The sequence below is a fragment of the Mercenaria mercenaria genome, chromosome 5, assembly GCF_021730395.1.
Source record: "Mercenaria mercenaria strain notata chromosome 5, MADL_Memer_1, whole genome shotgun sequence".
NCBI lineage: Eukaryota > Metazoa > Mollusca > Bivalvia > Venerida > Veneridae > Mercenaria > Mercenaria mercenaria.
The window spans coordinates 55,491,525-55,510,358 of record NC_069365.1 but is presented as its reverse complement, the minus strand read 5'-3'; the positions used below and the strand labels follow the sequence as shown (position 1 = coordinate 55,510,358).

Here is an 18,834-nt window from a genome sequence, read left to right as displayed (position 1 = left end):
TGAACACTAGTTGAGATATCAGTCATGACCGGAAATCTAACCGTTGACACGGTTGTCCCAACTGCTAAATATTGCGCCTGTTGCTACCTTTAGTTTTCCATGTTATTGTACCTCCCGAACAACAATTTGTAAGGGGATACACTGCTTTCAGGTTGTCTGTCTGTCTGTCTGTCTGTACGTCTGTCTGTCTGTCCGTAGACGCAGTCTTGTAAGCACCAACTGTCCTCATCCCCTTGACACAATTTAATGAAACTTCACACAAGTGATCAGCAACAACAGTAGTTATGCATGGTGCATGTTATGTTCTTTCAGAAAAAACATTTAGCGAGTTACGGGACTTCTTTTTTCTTTTTTGTTTTATTTTGTTACTTTATACATGAAGTCTGAATATGCAATCTTGTGCACGTCTATTCTCCTGAACCCACGAGAACAGTTAACTGAAACTTAACACAAGTGATCAGTAGTAACCCTAGTTGTGCATAGTGTATGTAAGGTGCACAGTTATGGGACTTTGTTATTTGTTAATATACTGTATACTGTAAAATCATTTAATTTTGTGGGCATGAAATTTCGTGGTTTTGGTCAAAACGGCAATTTGGTGGAAATATGAATTCGGGGATTTCAACTTTTGAACATAAAACTAATGGGAATTTTACTTGTTCGCTGGGATTAAATTTTGTAGATTGACTCAACCACGAAATCCACGAAAATAAATCCCCCACGAATATTAATGATTTCACAATATATACAGTCTGCATATGCAATCTTGTGCGCGCCTAATCTCCCGAACCCTTGCACACAAATTAATGAAACTTCACACAAGTGATTAGTACCAACCTTACTTATGCGTTGTGCATGTTAGGTTCTTTCAGGAAAAAAAAATTCTGCAGAGTTACGGGACTTCGTTTTTTGTTACTATACTATATACATACATTCAACATCATTATGCAATCTTGTGTGCGTCAAATTGAAATGTACTGTGTCAGTGCTTGAGGGGAGCACATTCATCACCTTCAGTGATAGCTCTAGTTTCAATAGTAGCAATAGTAGTGATCAGTACCAACCCTAATTGTGCATGGTGCATGTTTCGTTTTTCTATATAAATATTCTGCAGAGTTATGGAACTTTTTCTTTTAAAAAAACGCATCTGTAGGCTAGTGGTAGTGTCTGCTTTGAGTGCGGGAGGTCGTTGGTTCAATCCTTGGCCGCGTCATACCAAAGACGTAAAAATGGTACTAGTAGCTTTCTCGCTTGGCGCTTAGCAGTAAGAGGATAGTGCTAGTACTGGTCAGCCCGGTGTCAGTATAATGTGACTGGGTTGGGTACCATGTCACGTGTCTAAGGCGTGATATTCCAGTGAGGCAGCACTATAAAGTTGGGCATTGTGCTCACTGCTACAAGTAGACACCGTCGTTATGTGACTGAAATTTTTTTTGAAAAAGACGTTAAACCCGAATACACACACATTGTTTTGTTACTATGTTTTATACATAGAGTCTGCATATGCAACCTTGTTCGCGCCTAATCTCCCGAACCATTGCACACAATTTAATGAAACTTCACACAAGTGATCAGTACCAACCTTACTTATGTGTTGTGCATGTTAGGTTCTTTCAGAAAAAAATTCTGCAGAGTTATGGGACTTCGTTTTTTGTTACTATACTATTACACATACAGTCCACATCATAATGAAATCTTGTGTGCGTCAAATTGAAATGTACTGTGTCAGTGCTTGAGGGGAGTACATTCATCACCTTCAGTGATAGCTCTAGTTTCAACAGTAGCATATGCGACTGTAACAATGCCAAATCATGTTTTTACTGAATTTAGTATTCGATCTAATCAAAGCGAATTGGAGACAAGTTTAGAAAAAAGATCTAGCATCTGATGAATGACTCATTCTTGAAATTGACCACTGACAACGCTGACGTCTGAGACAAGGTTTCAAACTAAGTTTCATAACCCATGCATCAGGTATTAGTACTTGATCATCGAAATAAGGATAAAACACCACCCTTGTCTGCTTTATTATGTTTTATTACGTTTCTTTGAAAAACGGAAAACAAATGCCTTGTTATCACAACTCAACTATTACTTTATAACTTAAAGCGTATTGTATCTAGACATGTGTAATAATATTTTGATAAAACAAAACAATTACCCTATCCAATCCTTCATATGCATTTTCAATTTCATTTCGTTGCAGGTAGTACAGAGGTGATTATTTCAATGTGTTTGCATTTATCAAACATTTGTTCTTTATTTTGAGTCAACACGACGCAATTTGTAGGTCACAACTTTCGAGTATTGATGGTGAAGACGACACCAGGCAATCCTCCTGGTGGGATCTCAAGCAAAAGCTGTTAACCGGGTAGAAGCATTGGCATTAAGTAAGCCAGCTTGATGACGTGAAAGTATTCTTCACTCAAAGCGAGGCTTCGAACCCACAGCTGTGAATCAGTGACCTAACCACTCGGTTGGGGATTTCCCCTTAATTCTAGGTCACCAAACAGAAATAAAATACTCTTTGTAGCACAAAGGATATACTTTGATTTTAACAGAATAATAATAAACAATAGATACAGCAACATTTAAGTAATTTCAAACAGATACCCAACTACATTCCAGGTCCAGGACTGGCTTTTATTGCATACCCAGAGGCTGTTGCCCAGATGCCTTTAGCACCTTTTTGGTCTGCAGTTTTCTTTCTCATGCTCATTCTACTTGGGCTTGACAGTCAGGTAGGTTTTGAGGTTTAACATTTTTTTATTAACAAAGTATGTGAATCCTAAATATTGCGTGTAAGTACATTGGTATTTTTTTAATTTCTCGTTTAAAAATACATGTCTTAAGATGCTGCATGAAAATTCTTGAATCTCCATACCACTTAACTATATAAACACATTTCAAACCATGCTGTAAAGTTTTGTACATGCAAAATCTACTGGTACACAAATATGAATTTGTTCTCTCAAGTAGATGGGATATCTCTCTTCTTCAGCGAGAGATGGACATTAACAAAATCAATCCTATATATAAAAGAATTAGGGTATTAATCCATTTTTGACGGAACACTGGTCAATAATAATGGGGTATAATCTGCTAGTTCTTAGTGTAGAGGAAGCGAGCAGGATTTGAACTATTTACACGTTATACATACAAGTTTTCTCACCTATAATGAACTCAAAGTCAAGATTTTTGTCAGTCTGAGGCGTACACTGGTACCGGAATAAATGCAAAATCACAATGGAGATATTTAAGAAGGCAAAATGCTAGTGCGAGGCGTGCTGTAATTTAACGACAACAAAGATTGAGCATTAAGAAAGGTAAATAATTTGTGAGCAAAGTGTGAAACAGTTTAAAGAAAAGATAAGAAATGGTATGAAACCGATGTACAAACATAATTACTTCATTTTTTTTCTACTTTTAGTTCGGTGGCGTAGAAGCTGTAGTAACATGTGTTGTCGATCTGTATCCAAATGTATTCCGTAAAGGTTACAGGAGGGAAGTTTTAGTCGCAGTAATTTGCCTTATTTCGTTCCTGATTGGACTCTCGATGGTCTGCCAGGTACGTTTATTTTTGGTCTGTTAGGTATTTTTGTGGACCGTCAGCTATTTTTTAAACGTAAGGTGCTTTTACCGCTTTATTAAAGATTTTATTTGTGTAAGTTTCGGAGGTGAATAACCCCGCTTGACTAAAATATCATTTCAATAATAATAAAGAAAAGATTTTCAGACTTACATGTATCTTGTGTTCCTTTCAAACCTGGAGCATAGATCTAAAGGAGTATATAGGTTCCAAGAACGCAATTGCCTGGAAGCAAGACCCTACAGCATGTATGCTTGCGTTTATAACAGACATGTAGTTAGATTATATCAAATAGCCAAAGAGGACAGTTAGCAAGAAATAATAAATGTACACCGTGGGTTACCCTTCGGTTTGGAGAACACGCCCGCTGAAGTTTATTTTAATCTATTTCGCAAATATAATAAAAAGCTAAAAATTTCATTGATTTTTAAAAAAAATGAGAACTCTTCAATGCATTCAACAAATATTTGTCTGATTTTATATTTAAGATCATAATATTGTTATCCAGAGTAATCATGCTACGAAGATGCACGTTTTTTTATTTTATTTTATTTTTGTTCGTAAAGCATCAGGTAACTGTTCTAATCAGCAGTTTTTATTTGGCCATGTATGTTTCTGATCAACCTGCATGCTACCAAAGAGACTTATGATAACATTGTTATTCCCCTTTATTTCAATATTCACTGGTATTAATCATACTTTTATTTCCTGTTCGGAATATTTATGCCGATTCCAAACTGATTTGTATCGTCAGTACTAGAAGTTAAATTGTTTGCTTTTTGTACTTTGTAACATGTAAAAATGTTGAGTTCTGCTCAACCGGGGTCTAGTTGGCATGGACTGTAGCATGCACTTCCGCTATCGTCCACGAACAGACTTAATCAAACTGAGGCTGCAACATTTTCACTTTTGTCGTGTTGAGCGACAATTGGAGTTTCAACTTTTTCTATTATCAAATACAACATCTTCATTCTCTGAAAGCGGCAGTTCCTATGCTAATCTTAAACAAAATATCTGAGCTGATAATTGTGTATTAATTTGATTAAGTAATGATTAAAAAAAAATAAAACGAGCACTTAACCATTGAACAAATGTCACTGCATTACTATGTAATATGTTATCAGTAGCCTCCTTTCTTGTTGCTAAGTACTCACAGGGAAATACGATACTCTCATGATGATAGCTACCATTAGATATGAGGTGTGAATGAGTGATTAATTGAAGTTGTAGGAATTGTTTCAAAACGACCTTTAAGGCTCAACATGCCTTTGTTTAAAATGATGCTGCCACATTTTCCGTTATGAACATAAAATACGTTAATTTCTTGTGAAATCCTATTTCTGATAATTGCTTTCTTATCATCTGTTAAAGTTTTGAATGTTGCTGAATATACTAGAATGTTTTTATTGAATCTATTGTTTTATTGTCTTTCTTAATGGCTCTTACTATAACAGTTCATACGCAATATTAAAAGTAGTGCATTTCTAATCATGTAAGTACACATAACATCTATTTTGACTGCTGTTTCATCTGTTTTTAAGATAAAAATTAAAGCATTATAGACCTTTAACAAATAAGTTTTAAGTAAACTCTAAAAATCAACGCAAGACGGTTTAATTTCACAAGAACATAAAGGTGCGTGTTTGTTTTATATTTTTCAATTTTATAAAAAATTAAAACTTTCTACCTCCCACACTAGGGAGGCATGTACGTATTTCAGTTGTTTGACTACTACTGTGCCAGCAGGACTGTTTTCGTTATCACCTTCTTAGAAATGATCGTCATTTCTTACGTTTATGGTTTGTAAATAATGTAAAATATTATCAACTTTCCTTTTTTATTGTCTTTATGATGTAAAAATGATTATGTTTTAGATATGTCTCAGAAATTGGGGAAACAAAAGAAGCTATTTGATATTCTTAAAAGAAAAGATATTTGCATGTTAAAGATTATGCGTTTTATATTGTCTTGAGCTTTGAAATCGTGCACTTCCTTGGAAGTCTGTTTAAACTGGTGCAAGAGGGGTGCAGAGCGTGGTTTACTGAACATTTTATTACCTCTCAAGAATATACTCGATCAAACAATCTGCTGTTATTTTGTTTGGTTGCACACATTGCATTCAGATAATTCCTTAAGCTTTTTTTTAGAGTTTATCTATGTATCAAATATGATTGGGCTAGCTTCGAAATGAGAACAAAATGCTTCTCATTTTCATGAATCAGTTCAGTGGCCAAGAGGGCTCCCTCAAGAACAAAGATGCAAATTAATTCCATATCAAAACGTTTGATTATTTATCAACTGACTTTTTAGTGAGTGGCATTCTGGATATATTATCACCTTACAACGCTGTGATGCATTTTTGTTTTGTATAATTTTAGCGTTTTTCAGGTATAAATCGTTTCTATGACAACCTGGAAATGATGTATGGGCGCCGTGTATTTCCAGCGTTTAAATTGTTTTGGACGTTCCTGACACCAATTTTCATCTTGGTATGTATGTAGAGTACTATGGTTATATACAATGATTCTTACTAGGTATTTTGTAATTGGACTTGTAACAATGTAAATTAGTTAAGGTCGCTGACTTCAAATCACTTGCCCCTCACCAAGATGGGATCGAGCCTCATTCGGGGAGTTGAAGAATGGTTTCTTCATATGAAGAACTTATCCAGCAGACTAACGGAAGTACGGAAGGTCAGTGGTTCTACTCAGGTGCCAGCCCGTGAGGAAATGATGCACGGAGGGGCACCTGTGATCTTCCTTCACCATCAAAACTGGAAAGTTTGACCCATAAATGATTCAGTGCGACAGTAAAACCAACAAAGCAAACAAATGTAACAATGTAGAATGTGGAAATACCTCTGGTACGTTTTTATTAATTTCATTCCACTTTTATGTTTTTGGGTTTTGTTTTATCATCCCATGGATATGATGCCTGCTTGTTAATTTTTTTTTATTATATCTGTGAAATTAAGGCTCCCTTTCTTAATTTTTTAGTACTCAGAATCTGCCCATTTTTTTCCCTCATGTATGACTAACGAATTATTTTTAACTGGCCACTTTTCTGTGAATTACACTCTGTGTACCGTTGATGTTTCCATGTATCAATATATCTGTGTTTTTTGTTTAATTGTATTTTTGTACATGTAATATGTACAAATGTCGAGTTCTGCTCAACTTTGGGCGTAGACAGTAGCTTGCATTTCCACAACCGTTCATAATCATGCTCAATCAAATCGAGCTTGCAACGGCGTTAGATGACCTTTTCTATTTTGTCTTCCGTTGCGACAATGTTAAATTTGTTGAATCAATATAGGTGTTCATATGTTGTAAATGTAATTTGCTGTTTACATCAGACCATGAATGTAAAATTAGAATATGTTTTAAATATGAATGTTCAATATTGATTCGAGTTTTCTGAACAGACAATACAAACATAGGTGAGTGTAGCATATGCCCCTCATTGAACATTGTGTATCATTTTCCCTGCTTTCAGTCCTTTTGTATTGTGCGAATTACCTTAATATTAATTCAATATAAAGACAGAATGAAATATTCAGACCTCACCATAATTTATGATATAAATATATATAATAGCCAAGTCTTTTAGAATACGATGGTTTGTAAATTTGGGATAAGTATTTTATGACTACGCTGTTTGTAGCCTTGTGTTTTATTTCTTTTGTACTATATATCCGAAGTGGAGTGCTGTCCACATGCCGTTTTATATTTTTGTTAGAGCGCAATACTTGAGAATCCTATTCGATACAAGAAAAGTACTGTCGCATTATAAGATTAGCTCTAGAATGAGTCAACACTGCCGAAGAATAACAAACCACATTTTTTAGAAAATGTTATTACTGTTCTATTTTGAGTCACGTTCCACGATTTACTTTGATGTATTTCAGTTTCTGTTCATAGTTGGTGTCATTTCATACTCTGAACTCAAGTATGACCGGAAGTCTGTAGAATACCATTATCCCCAATGGGCAATAGGAATAGGCTGGGTTATGGCCCTTGCTTCCATTGTTTGGATACCCATAGTTGGCAGCTATAGAATTTACCAAGCTGAGGGAACGTTTCTTGAGGTAACAGTTTACATGTTCTAAATACTTAAGAAGTTGAAATGTTGAAAAACGGCGTTAAACCCAAAACAAACAAACAAACAAATAAGAAGTTGAAATAACTGACTGAAACTAAATAAAATGTAGCCATATTTTATGAATCTTACGGAAGTTGTATTAACGATACGCCTCAGTATTGTTATATTTTCTTGTTCTCTGGGATCATAGAGTTCATTCAAAATCTATGTAATAGCATTACGCTGAAGTCAGTGCTAGATAGCATGAGGGGTGTTGAACTTTCCATTTCCTCTCATATACAGACTCAAATAAACCGAGTCTACTATTATTTACCTCGGTTGCATTCTATGCTTCCAGAGGATCTTTTTATAGATTTTATACAGAGCAGTATATATTTTCTTTTATAATTCAATGTATGGATCAGAAAAAAACACGTGCAGTAAAAAAATTTGTCTAGAGATATTTAGAGTACCTTAATTCACTGGAAGCAATTTACGGGTATAGATCTCGTTCTGGCTTACCATTGTTAAAGCGATTACAAATCTTATGTTACGACAATTGGTGTCAGTACATGCTGTTATCCATTAAAGTACTCGTTATTCAGATGTGAAATCGTGTATCTATAATGAATAGGAATGTATGTTCAACACTTCGAAATTAAAAACGTATGTTGTATAATAAAGGCGAATAAAGTTTTTTTGTGATAGTTAGCGCTTTTTACAAACATAATTATTTTGTTGTTGTTGTTGTTGTTGTTGTTGTTTTAGTTGTTGTTGATATTGTTTTGCGCTCTTAGATTATGATACTAGAATGTGTAGTACATGTTTGTTTTGGAGAATCCCCGAAAATTTAAATCAGAATTTACATCGATTATAGAATCATTATAAAGAAAGAATAATTGAGTCGCATTTGTTTCTTTTCAGAGAATAAAAGAGGCGACAAAACCAAAGCTGAGGAAACATCAACTTCGCGCCAAAGAGGACTTTTCAAAAATAAATTACATAGGAACTGAATGCACATTAGACATCGAATCATAGGCTGCCAACGGAGAAAAAGCAGAGATTGGCAATACATTCGCGGACACAGGATTTCAGAAATACTCTTCGAACGAAAGTGCTTTTAACACTATTATATCAAAAAAGTGTACTCAATAAATATACTCATTTATCATACACTTGTATAATTCCATTCAAAATAGATCAGTAAATATATCCTTTTAACATAATGTTTTACTTTGTATAACAGAACAGAGTTAAAGTACTTACTGCCATTATCAAAATACGGGTAAAGTGCAAAAGGAGATACACTAGACTGAGCTGAAATACCTCTACAGTTGTCCTCAAATACCGTCATACTTAAATGAAACTGATTTCGTTTGTTGGGGAGCTGCGGGAATGCACTTGGTACAGATGTTGAAATTTGATTTTACTCTCGCTGTTATAAAGAAGTTTAAATTAAAGATTCCAGCTGAAATATTTTACTTTGGAATTAAGATATACAAAATATACTTTTTCAACAACCATAATGAAAGTAAATATCAGCTTGTCATTGATTCATTAAGAAATTGGTGTCATTTTCATTCAGTGCTAATGTAGCCGCTCATGTGTTTTCATGTTATGACATCTGCATAATCCTGAGAGATCCATTATAGGCCTAGTCGGATTAGACTTGGGCACCCGATTATCCCACGGGATCCCGTCGATGCTATGACAGGAAACAAAAACGTATTAACCCTTCTTCTTTAACGAAGACAATGTAGATTATTACTGTGAATACAAAAGTTCATTCCTTCTCAGAACAAGTTTGATTATGCGATAGAGATTCGTAAGAAGTTTTCTCGTAGACTGTAGAATGCAGAATGCTATACATCAGATGTAGATAATTACTGTGAATACAAAAGTTCATTCCTTCTCAGAACAAGTTTGATTATGCGATAGAGATTCGTAAGAAGTTTTCTCGTAGACTGTAGAATGCAGAATGCTATACATCAGATTTGTTCATCTGATTTGAGTGTCATTTAAGGTATTTAAGTGTCTTCTGTCAACTGAGTTTTCATTCATTTTTACCAAGACCATCATAATTCAAAAATATTTTACCGAACCGTTCAATACAATTAGGTGAGGTTTCAAGAGAGGTTGCTGATATTGAACACATACTTCGACTTGAAAAGGACATAAAACGTTTTAAATATATTTTACAAATTCTTTTCTTACGATAATGTGTGTTTAGCATATTCATTATGGATGTCTGGCTAATGGAAATTGACAATTTGTATCCTAATTATTGCAAGATTTTTAATTTTAAACAGTTCTACTTTCACTTATTTTTTTAATGTACATGTTTCGTAACACTTTTGCTACTTTGAGAAATATGTTGGACATTAAAATTGTTAAACTAAATGAAAACTATCCGAGTTTGAGAAAATGAAGTAATGATATGCGCTCCTGCTGCTCTGCCTTCAGACACGTTGAGCACATTAGTTCTCTTATGTGTTGGTTTGACCCTATTCATATGTTTTTTATACACTGGTAAGTCAAATTTATCAGTAAATATCCTGTCTGGAGTAACTAGTTTAAAATGAATTGTGTTTACATGCCCCAAATGCGTTTAAACCTTCTGTTTCTTTGACATAAGTTACTATCCATTCCATTGAAGACGATGTCCATATTTGAGCCGCGCCATGAGAGAACCTACATTGTGGCTTTGCGACCATCATGGATCAGCCTGCACATGCTGGTCAGGATCCATGCTGTTCGCTAACGGTTTCTCTAATTGCAGTTTGCTTTGAAAGCGAACAGTTTGGATCCTGACCAGGCTTCGCGGATACGCAGTCTGGTCTGGATCCATGCTGGTCGCAAAGCCACTATGTTGGTTCTCTCATGGCCCCGCTCATTTTAACTTATTTTTGCGGCTTCTGCCGCCTAGTTGTCGGCATTAACAGTGTCAAGTGACATCAGTGCTGAAGACTGAACATTGATTGAAGACATTCCGAATGACACATGAAATTAAAGCGCCGTTACCCCTGTAAGCTTGAGGATATAATGCAAAGAAGGGTTAGTGTTAACTTTGAACTATTTATATCTTGCCTGATAAAAAGGCTTCATAATGATAAACACGTTTAACGACTTACAGACTGTCAATACAATTTTTGTCGTTTCGTTTTATATGTAATGAATATCTTTTATGTTGGCGGTATTCATTTTCTTCATCCTCAATACACACATACCCACCTCTTTTACATGTATACCCCACCAATACTTTCCCTTTCCTTACCCTTCCCTTTTTTCTCTCATCCCCAACTTTTATACAATTCATAAAATTAAAATATCTTTGTAAATAGGCATTTCGAGCAACCCGTATAATTTTCCTGTACTGTTTCTATTTGTTGTTGGCCTACTTTTCAATGTGTTGCTTTGACTGTGTTTTCTATGCACAGTGCACTCAGGTACTCTAGTTCTCTACTCACACCTTTTTGCTATGTCAAGATGAAACAGAATATGGTTAGAAGAATTTTTTTTATAGAAACGCAAACCTACTGCAGAAAGTTTTGCGTTCGTCTTCTTTTTTAAAACTCCAAAACAATTATCCAAAAGTGCTCTCCTACCAGCACCAGTTCCCTCATTTCATTTTGAGGTTTAACTGAAATCCCTTCAAATCTGCGCAAATAGTTTGCTCTATAAATATTTTTGGAAACTTGAGATGGTATGAGTGTCCTAATAATACCACCGTGCAGTTGTCCGCTTAAGATAACAATATATCATGTCAAGCACACTTCTTGGTGATGGTGACCGCCTTACAAAGATTCGCTGGAACACATCACAGAACATTGCAAGAATTTCACTGAAAACCCTCGAAATCTGTGGAAGTAAACTTGGTAAACTTGAGCGGGTATGGGCGCCTTAGAGCACCAACCTTCGTCCACCTAAGAAAGAGCATGTCACGCACGGCCACAGTTCATTGTGACTTTTAATGCTCCACAAACTTTTTGCAGCCGACCGACCGACCTACTGACCAGTCGATCAATCAACTTACCGCCGTAAAATGACACCCTAAACTTCGTTTTCAGACGAGAAAATCCTAAACTACTGTGCAAACCTGTAAACAGCAATACGCTTACCCTAACTACAATAAGCCGATTAACAATCTAGTTGATAAATGTAGGAATATGTTGTAGATAATGAGGTGGGTTATTTGGTATAAGTACAGCATTACATCACACCGGGAGAAGGACGTTCCAACGTAAGCCATGTCTCAACGATATCATGTGACAACATCTCAACGATGGCTGGTTATGGTATCGCTCCGTATGACACGGCTGATATTATTTTCATATATGATAATTACTTTGATTACATTTACTTGTGTCTTTGCATTAACATGTATTCAGATTCTAAATGTAACCGATTAAATTGATTAAAACATTTAATTTTTAAAAAAATTCCGTCTGTTTTTGAGTAAATATAAATATTTTACTATTTTCCACAGCAAAAAAAAATATATTACACGTTTTCAAAAACAATAGTTATAGACAATCAATGATAAATTAAATGCAATGACTCAGAAATATATTACTGCAACTGCTTTATCAAAAATACTCAATATCTATCTAATATCATGTTCCTCACTCTAACCGATGATGTTGCAAACTCTAAACAAAGACACAGGAAAGCGTTACTGACACTCATCGAAGTATTGCGGCTAAACACATTACTTATATCTGAGTTAAACATACCAGCAGGTCTAAATATGATTGAAAATTTAGATTTTGTTCTGTGTGTAGTAGTTTATTTTGATCTCGTTTTTCTATTAAACGGTTTTCCCAAAATATCTTAGTCAAAATGAAAGCAACATGTACGGTGGCACAGAGTTGGTTTAAATAATTCGTGCGCGAATCTTAATTATAATACGGTCTGTAAAAGATCCATTTGAAGCACAGGAAGCAATTAAGCAACATAAAGTGAGCAAGTAGTTATAGGTTATTAGATTTGTATCGAAAAATATGCACCAGTTATGCAGCAGAAATATTGCGCGACTTTAGAAGTGATTTCAAATCAAATATTTCAAGTAAGTTGTTCAAAGATGCCTTACAACGGTACAATTGCAAAACGATTTCTGAAATGAGGGAATTTAAAAGAAACTAAGCGGTGGTCTAGTGGATAAGGTGTCGGACGCTCAATCCGGGGATCATGGGTTCGAGCCCCAGTGGGATCACGACCATGAAATCTCATATGACACCCACCAGTACTGGTTTTTCCAGGAAGCGGTCTCTAGAGTGGTTCCAATAAGCTTAAAGCTTTCATCACAATCGAGCTAAAACAAATTAGTATAAACTAAACTAACCAAAATAAACTAAAGAATTCTTTTCGAAATTCCAGAGATTATTGGGAGGACAATTTGTCAGATTCAGCCTGGCTTTGTCCACAAATGAATGCACTTGATAGTGCTGAATTTGAATCAGGGATTCTAACAGAAAACGATGAAATCTATGGGAAAGCAACGAAAGATACGTCGTTCACAATTATGTTTGATGTGAAAAAATAACACCAAACTCAGGCAACATTTCTACATTTTCTTTAAGAATCCCTAGTTCCAGTTTATCACTACCAACTGTAACTGACTTTGGGCTGAAATCGTTTAATAACTCTGTCTGACGGAACAAGAAGATTGATAGTGAATTGTAGTGACTTACAGTCGCATTTCTTCCTTGCCTGATGGGCAAATTCCATGCATGAATCTGACAAACTGTCCTTCCAATAATCCCTTGCCTGTGCAAAATTATTCTTTACTTTCTTTGGTAAGCGTCAATTAAGAAATCGTTTTGCAATAGTTCCATTGTAAAGTATCTTGAAATATTTATTGTATCAAAAATGAAGTCGCCTCATCAATTTTACCCAAAGGTCGTTGATATTTTTCACTTTTATCATAGCTGGTATATGTTTGATTGCTTAATGAAGGTACACTATCAACTGTTATAATTTCTTCTTCGTCGATCTTATTTGAATGATTTTCGCTCCAAATATTTTACATTCTTTTGTTGTTTGCGCTGATTGCTCTTTATTTACATCACTTAAGTTTTAAGCAGTCCATCGTAAGCTTAACATTTTCGTTTTGTTGGTTTTGTTATTTTATTGCCGAAAAAGTCATGTGTCTCTTATACGAAAATCCGCACGTTATAAACAATTTTCATCTCTTTTTTGAAATATGCGTCTGCTGTTTCTTTGATTTTTCTGTTTGTTGTTTTCACATTTCTCTTGCTGATTCTGGATGAGTTCTTTACTTTTCCAGTCATGATATTTATGTGCTTTGACCAACTGAGATCTTTACTTTAAGTGAAACCCTGTGTATTTTGATATATTCAAACTATCGCTGAAAACTGGTCAAGTCCGAGTAGTTGGAAGAATGCAGTCACTTCGATCCAGTATACAGGGAAGACCAAAAATCCGAGGCTAGCAACTATAGGCCTATATCCTTAAAATGCCCTATTAAAAGAAACAGTAGATCATTTGCATAAAAGCCATTGTGTGTCTTATGAGGAAATCCTAACATGTAACACAAATTCTGCAAAATGATCTCCATTCCCTAGAAGCATAGAAAAAGGACTGGTCAACGAACCTGAAAAATATGGGGTACTAGAGACTACTTGAAAGAAATAAAAAAAGTTTTTACAATTACACAGTTATTTCATAACATAATTAACAAATTAATAGAATGAACAAAATACACAGGGATTCAGTTTAGGTAGAGATCACAGTTAGTCAAAGGACATACATATCATAACTTCAAAAGTAAAGAACTCACCCAGAATCAGCAAGAGAAATGTCAAAACAACAAACAGAAAATTCAAAGAAACAGCATATAACATCTTTATGTCCGATCAAAACTTGAATGAAGCACTACCATCTGAAATTCAACGAGTATAACTATCAACAGACCGATACGTATGCAACAGCTATAATAAAACAAGCAGTGTGTGTGTGTTCGGATTTAACGTCTTTTTCATCAATTTGTCAGTCATATGACCTTAAAGAACTTAACTGGCAATCCCTTGAAAATCGCAGTTTGCAAACCTCTCTCTCATAATATTCTATAAAATAGAATATTATCTTGTTGAAACATATCATAACAATATCATACCCATAAGGAATATAATATACTTGCCGTAAGAAATCTAATATATTTGATTCCGCAATGTCACACCGAATATGCAAACTCTTTATTCCAATAACCATACGTCCTTTGAATAACACCGTTTCACAAACAGCATGACAACATTTGCCCTAATTTGATCTCCTGGGTATTAAAATATGACAAGACAATACGAAGCCACTGTCTCGGTGCTCCTGTTTTGCTTGTATTGTACCTATACCCGCATGGGGTTCTCCTGGGCATTGTGATCGGCAGAAATTTGATAGAAAGGTATCATACTATAGCTGGGTACATACACTTTGCACCGATACTAAGACTTCTGAAATGACACATTGAATTTGGGAGCAGCAGTACCTTCACCATTTACCGACTGTATTAAAAGAAACAGTACATCATTTGTATATAAAACTATTGTGTGTTTTATGCGGAAATCCTAACTTGTTACATAAATTCTGGAAAATGATCTCCATTCCCTAGAAGCATAGGAAAAAGATTGGCCAATGAAGTTCAACCCTGAAAAATATGGGGTACTAGATACTACTTGAAAGAAAGAAAAAAAGGTATTTACAATTACGCAGTTATTTCATAACATAGTTATCAAATTAATAGAATGATCTTTTTATGACTAGAGCTGTCCTTTGGTGAAGTGAATCTCCTTGAGTAGTCTTGCAGAGACTGTATTAGGATTTCACCACCTTCAAAACTTAACCATGCTATTTCCTACTATTTTTCATTAAAATGGTACTACGTACTTCGTTGTACATAAGACGAAATTTAACCAAAGATAAATGAAATTTGAAAGAGAAGACCCGGGGATGGGGCTTTATATTGTTATATCGTAATGTAAGTACGCCGTTGGTCTTAATTTATATATTTGGTAAAGTTAAATACATTTGATGATGAATTTATACATTTGCAGTAGATATTTAACGATAAGATATTTTAGTTAAAGATGCCCATTGGATATCTTTAAATGTAATGTGGATATTTTATTATTTCAAATTGTCACCCGTCTGTCAAATGTAGACAAATTACTGATGATACATCGACTGTATATGCCGTGAAGAGAAGCGTAACACTAGGCTTTAAGTTATGTATTTCCATATCAAATTGATAATTTGTACTTCCACTATTCAAATACATCAATTAATACACACAGGCTTTATATTTGTATGATTCGGCAAACTGCTACATGTTAACATTTCTTTAAAAAATTCTTGTATCTCTTCAACATGCAGAAAAACTAAAGGGAAATATAAAACTGTAAAAGACCTAACAAAACATTCTTGAAAGTAATATTCAATATATGCACTGTAGAATAGGAAGCAGTGGGTAGGACGTAAAAAGTGTCTTTCTGTGGTTTAAGTGAGAAAATTGTGTCATTGTGTCTCTCGTGTAAATATGGCGGATTCTGTTGACAAATCATCACCTAAGGGAGGATATTTTGCCAAGTAAGTGAATTTTTCTTTTACTTTGGAAACATTGCATGCGTGCAATCTGTGACCACGCTACTTATCTCCTCCCGACAATTTATCCTGAGTCTGTATCTGGCGCCCTAAAAAAGTTATTGGACGCTTTATACGGAGATTAAGTCAACTTTTCCGACGATTTTTATAAAAAAAAATCTGTACAAGTTCGACCAAATTTATGATAGCCAAGGCTTTAGAATTATTAATTCTTACTTACGACTGCATAGCATAAGTGCAAGAACCTTTCATTGCCGATGTTTTCTTGTTTAAGCCGATTTCGGTATCTTACGGGAAACTTTAAAACAATTTGGTCTCTATTCCGGTCACTGTGTACTGTGTAAGAGTTACTAATATGATACCATTAAAGTTCGATAGCCGAACCGTCACTGCATGTGACGTTTTATATTTTCAAGCTAGCAGTCCATAAGACAATTTAACAAAGGATGATTTATTTTATTATTTTGTATTGAATTGAATTACATTAAATGTGCGTAAATGTAAGTACATGCTAATTGCAATCAGTAATTGTGAATATATTATGGCATTTACATGTTAGAATAGTAAATTGTGATTACCACGTGTCGTTTCCCAGTCACGGGTTTAGTGCTTATAACATTGGACCTCTATTCACAATTACTGATTGCATGTAGCATGTACTTACATTTACGCACATTTTATGTACTACTGTTTGCAGATCAAATTGCCCTTTCCTCCTTTTTGAAATCGATAGAGTTACTCTTTTACGTCACAAAAACGGTGAAGCTGAAGCTATTTTTGGAGCAATGCTGACAGGTTAACCCCGCCTCATTCATTAACTTTGTGGTGAAACATTTTTCTTTATCTTGACGTCACACAAAGCGCGCGCTCTGACTATCTTTGAAGTATTGCCGTACTTGCATACATTGTAAAGTGCAATGAATAAGGAGAAAATAGATATATATGTATATTGTTTCAAAAGTAGAATATAGAATATTTCAACTACGTTCAAATGAAAACAGCGTTTTTTGTTTGTTATGACAATTATTATCGACGAAATTTCTAACCATGCAAAAGTATACATGGTTTTATAGAAAGGTATCGCCATTGATCATTGAACCAGCTTCAAGCTCCGCAACACTTGTAGAAAATGTAATTGTTATATCCATAAAAACTGATTTTTTTTATTTTTTTTTTTATTTGATTTTTTGGTGGGGTTTACGTGTAAAACTATGTGAATTTATCTACTATTTATTTGAAGTCGTTTTAACACTATATCAGTTATTAACAGTTGATAAGCCTTGTCTTCGTTCATGGAAAGAACCAGTTCGTCCATTCTACAGATAGAGGAGCAACTTGGGCAGTAAAAATGTCCCCACATCTGATGTTCCCAAATATAATCAGATTTGTTTTTATTTAGTTGTATCATGTCTTTGGAGTACACAAATTAAATATTTTAGTTAACTATCGACAATTTTTCATTATTTCATTGATTTTACAAAGATAGCTGTAAATCAGCAACAGATACGTTACACTGCAAATTTTCATTCAAAAGAATATTTTAATATAACACATAACAATATTTGTGTCCGTTATTTACATGTTCAGACTAAATACTCTTTATAGTTTAATAAGAAATGAAGTTATTTAAATATTATGATTGATAAAATAAATCAAATGGTATGGAAAAAATAACGTAATTTACACAAATATCAATTGTCATAAAACGCACTTCATATTGGATTATGAAATAAGACCTATATCATCGTGTAGGTTAATGTACTTGAACTGATGAGGGAAACATACTATATGAACAATATAACTTTTGGTTCTTAGATATATCCTAATAAACAGTCTTTTTGGTGAAAATAGTCTACCCATTTCGTATAACGTATCTGTCGCATTTTTAAATTGATTAATTGGCGTTACATTTGCATTATATTTCATACATTTTGATATGATTCTATTTGAAAATAAAGAAATATAACACAAAATGTCCATGTTTTGTATAGAAAAACTTTAATTCGAACATGTAACATAAAAAATAGAAATTGTAACGTATCTGTTTTATTCAATGTTTATGATGTCTTATAAACTTCAGATATCAATAATAATACCGTAATCAACTATTTTCTAAAACTTTAAGTTAAGGTAATGATTATTCAAACAATTCAAACATTTTTACACTTTTATAGCACAGTTGTATAACGTATCTGTTGTTTGTAACGTATCTGTTTTTTATATGTTTTCTCAAGTGAAAAAATATGAAATCTGGACTAAAAGTTAAATACTTTAACTCGGATACAAAGTTTAACACGTGTTCTACTACACTGTCCAGTAAAATTTCTAGATAAATGCAATATAAATGTATGCTGAATGAAACACTTCGTAACGTATCTGTTAAAAACAAATTAAAATACAGTGGCAGTTAAACATCATCTTATTTTATTTTCTGCAATAAGTTTATATCGTTAATGAATAAATATTTTTTTGATAATCATATCATTAAACATTCAAACTGTCAATAGTCGTTCCAGAACATGCATTACGTACCTGAGTATTTCAAGTGAATA

The 18,834-nt window shown here is 34.2% G+C and overlaps 1 protein-coding gene across 2 annotated transcripts in view; it reads left to right on the top strand.

Annotated features, from left to right (window-relative positions):
* The window catches only part of LOC123557278 (sodium- and chloride-dependent GABA transporter 2-like), a 55,927-nt gene extending 46,250 nt beyond the window's left edge, over positions 1 to 9,677 (top strand). Inside the window, exons 9-14 of one of the 2 annotated variants that reach the window (XM_045348678.2) lie at positions 2,629 to 2,741; positions 3,431 to 3,568; positions 5,289 to 5,388; positions 5,978 to 6,078; positions 7,497 to 7,676; positions 8,594 to 9,663. In XM_045348678.2, the coding sequence (XP_045204613.2) occupies positions 2,629 to 2,741; positions 3,431 to 3,568; positions 5,289 to 5,388; positions 5,978 to 6,078; positions 7,497 to 7,676; positions 8,594 to 8,707 (746 nt within the window). In that variant the 3' untranslated portion in view covers positions 8,708 to 9,663. Of the gene's footprint in view, positions 1 to 2,628; positions 2,742 to 3,430; positions 3,569 to 5,288; positions 5,389 to 5,967; positions 6,079 to 7,496; positions 7,677 to 8,593 lie in introns of both variants that reach the window. The other variant, XM_045348679.2, reaches the window with a different exon arrangement.
* Positions 9,678 to 18,834: the final 9,157 nt, after the last annotated feature.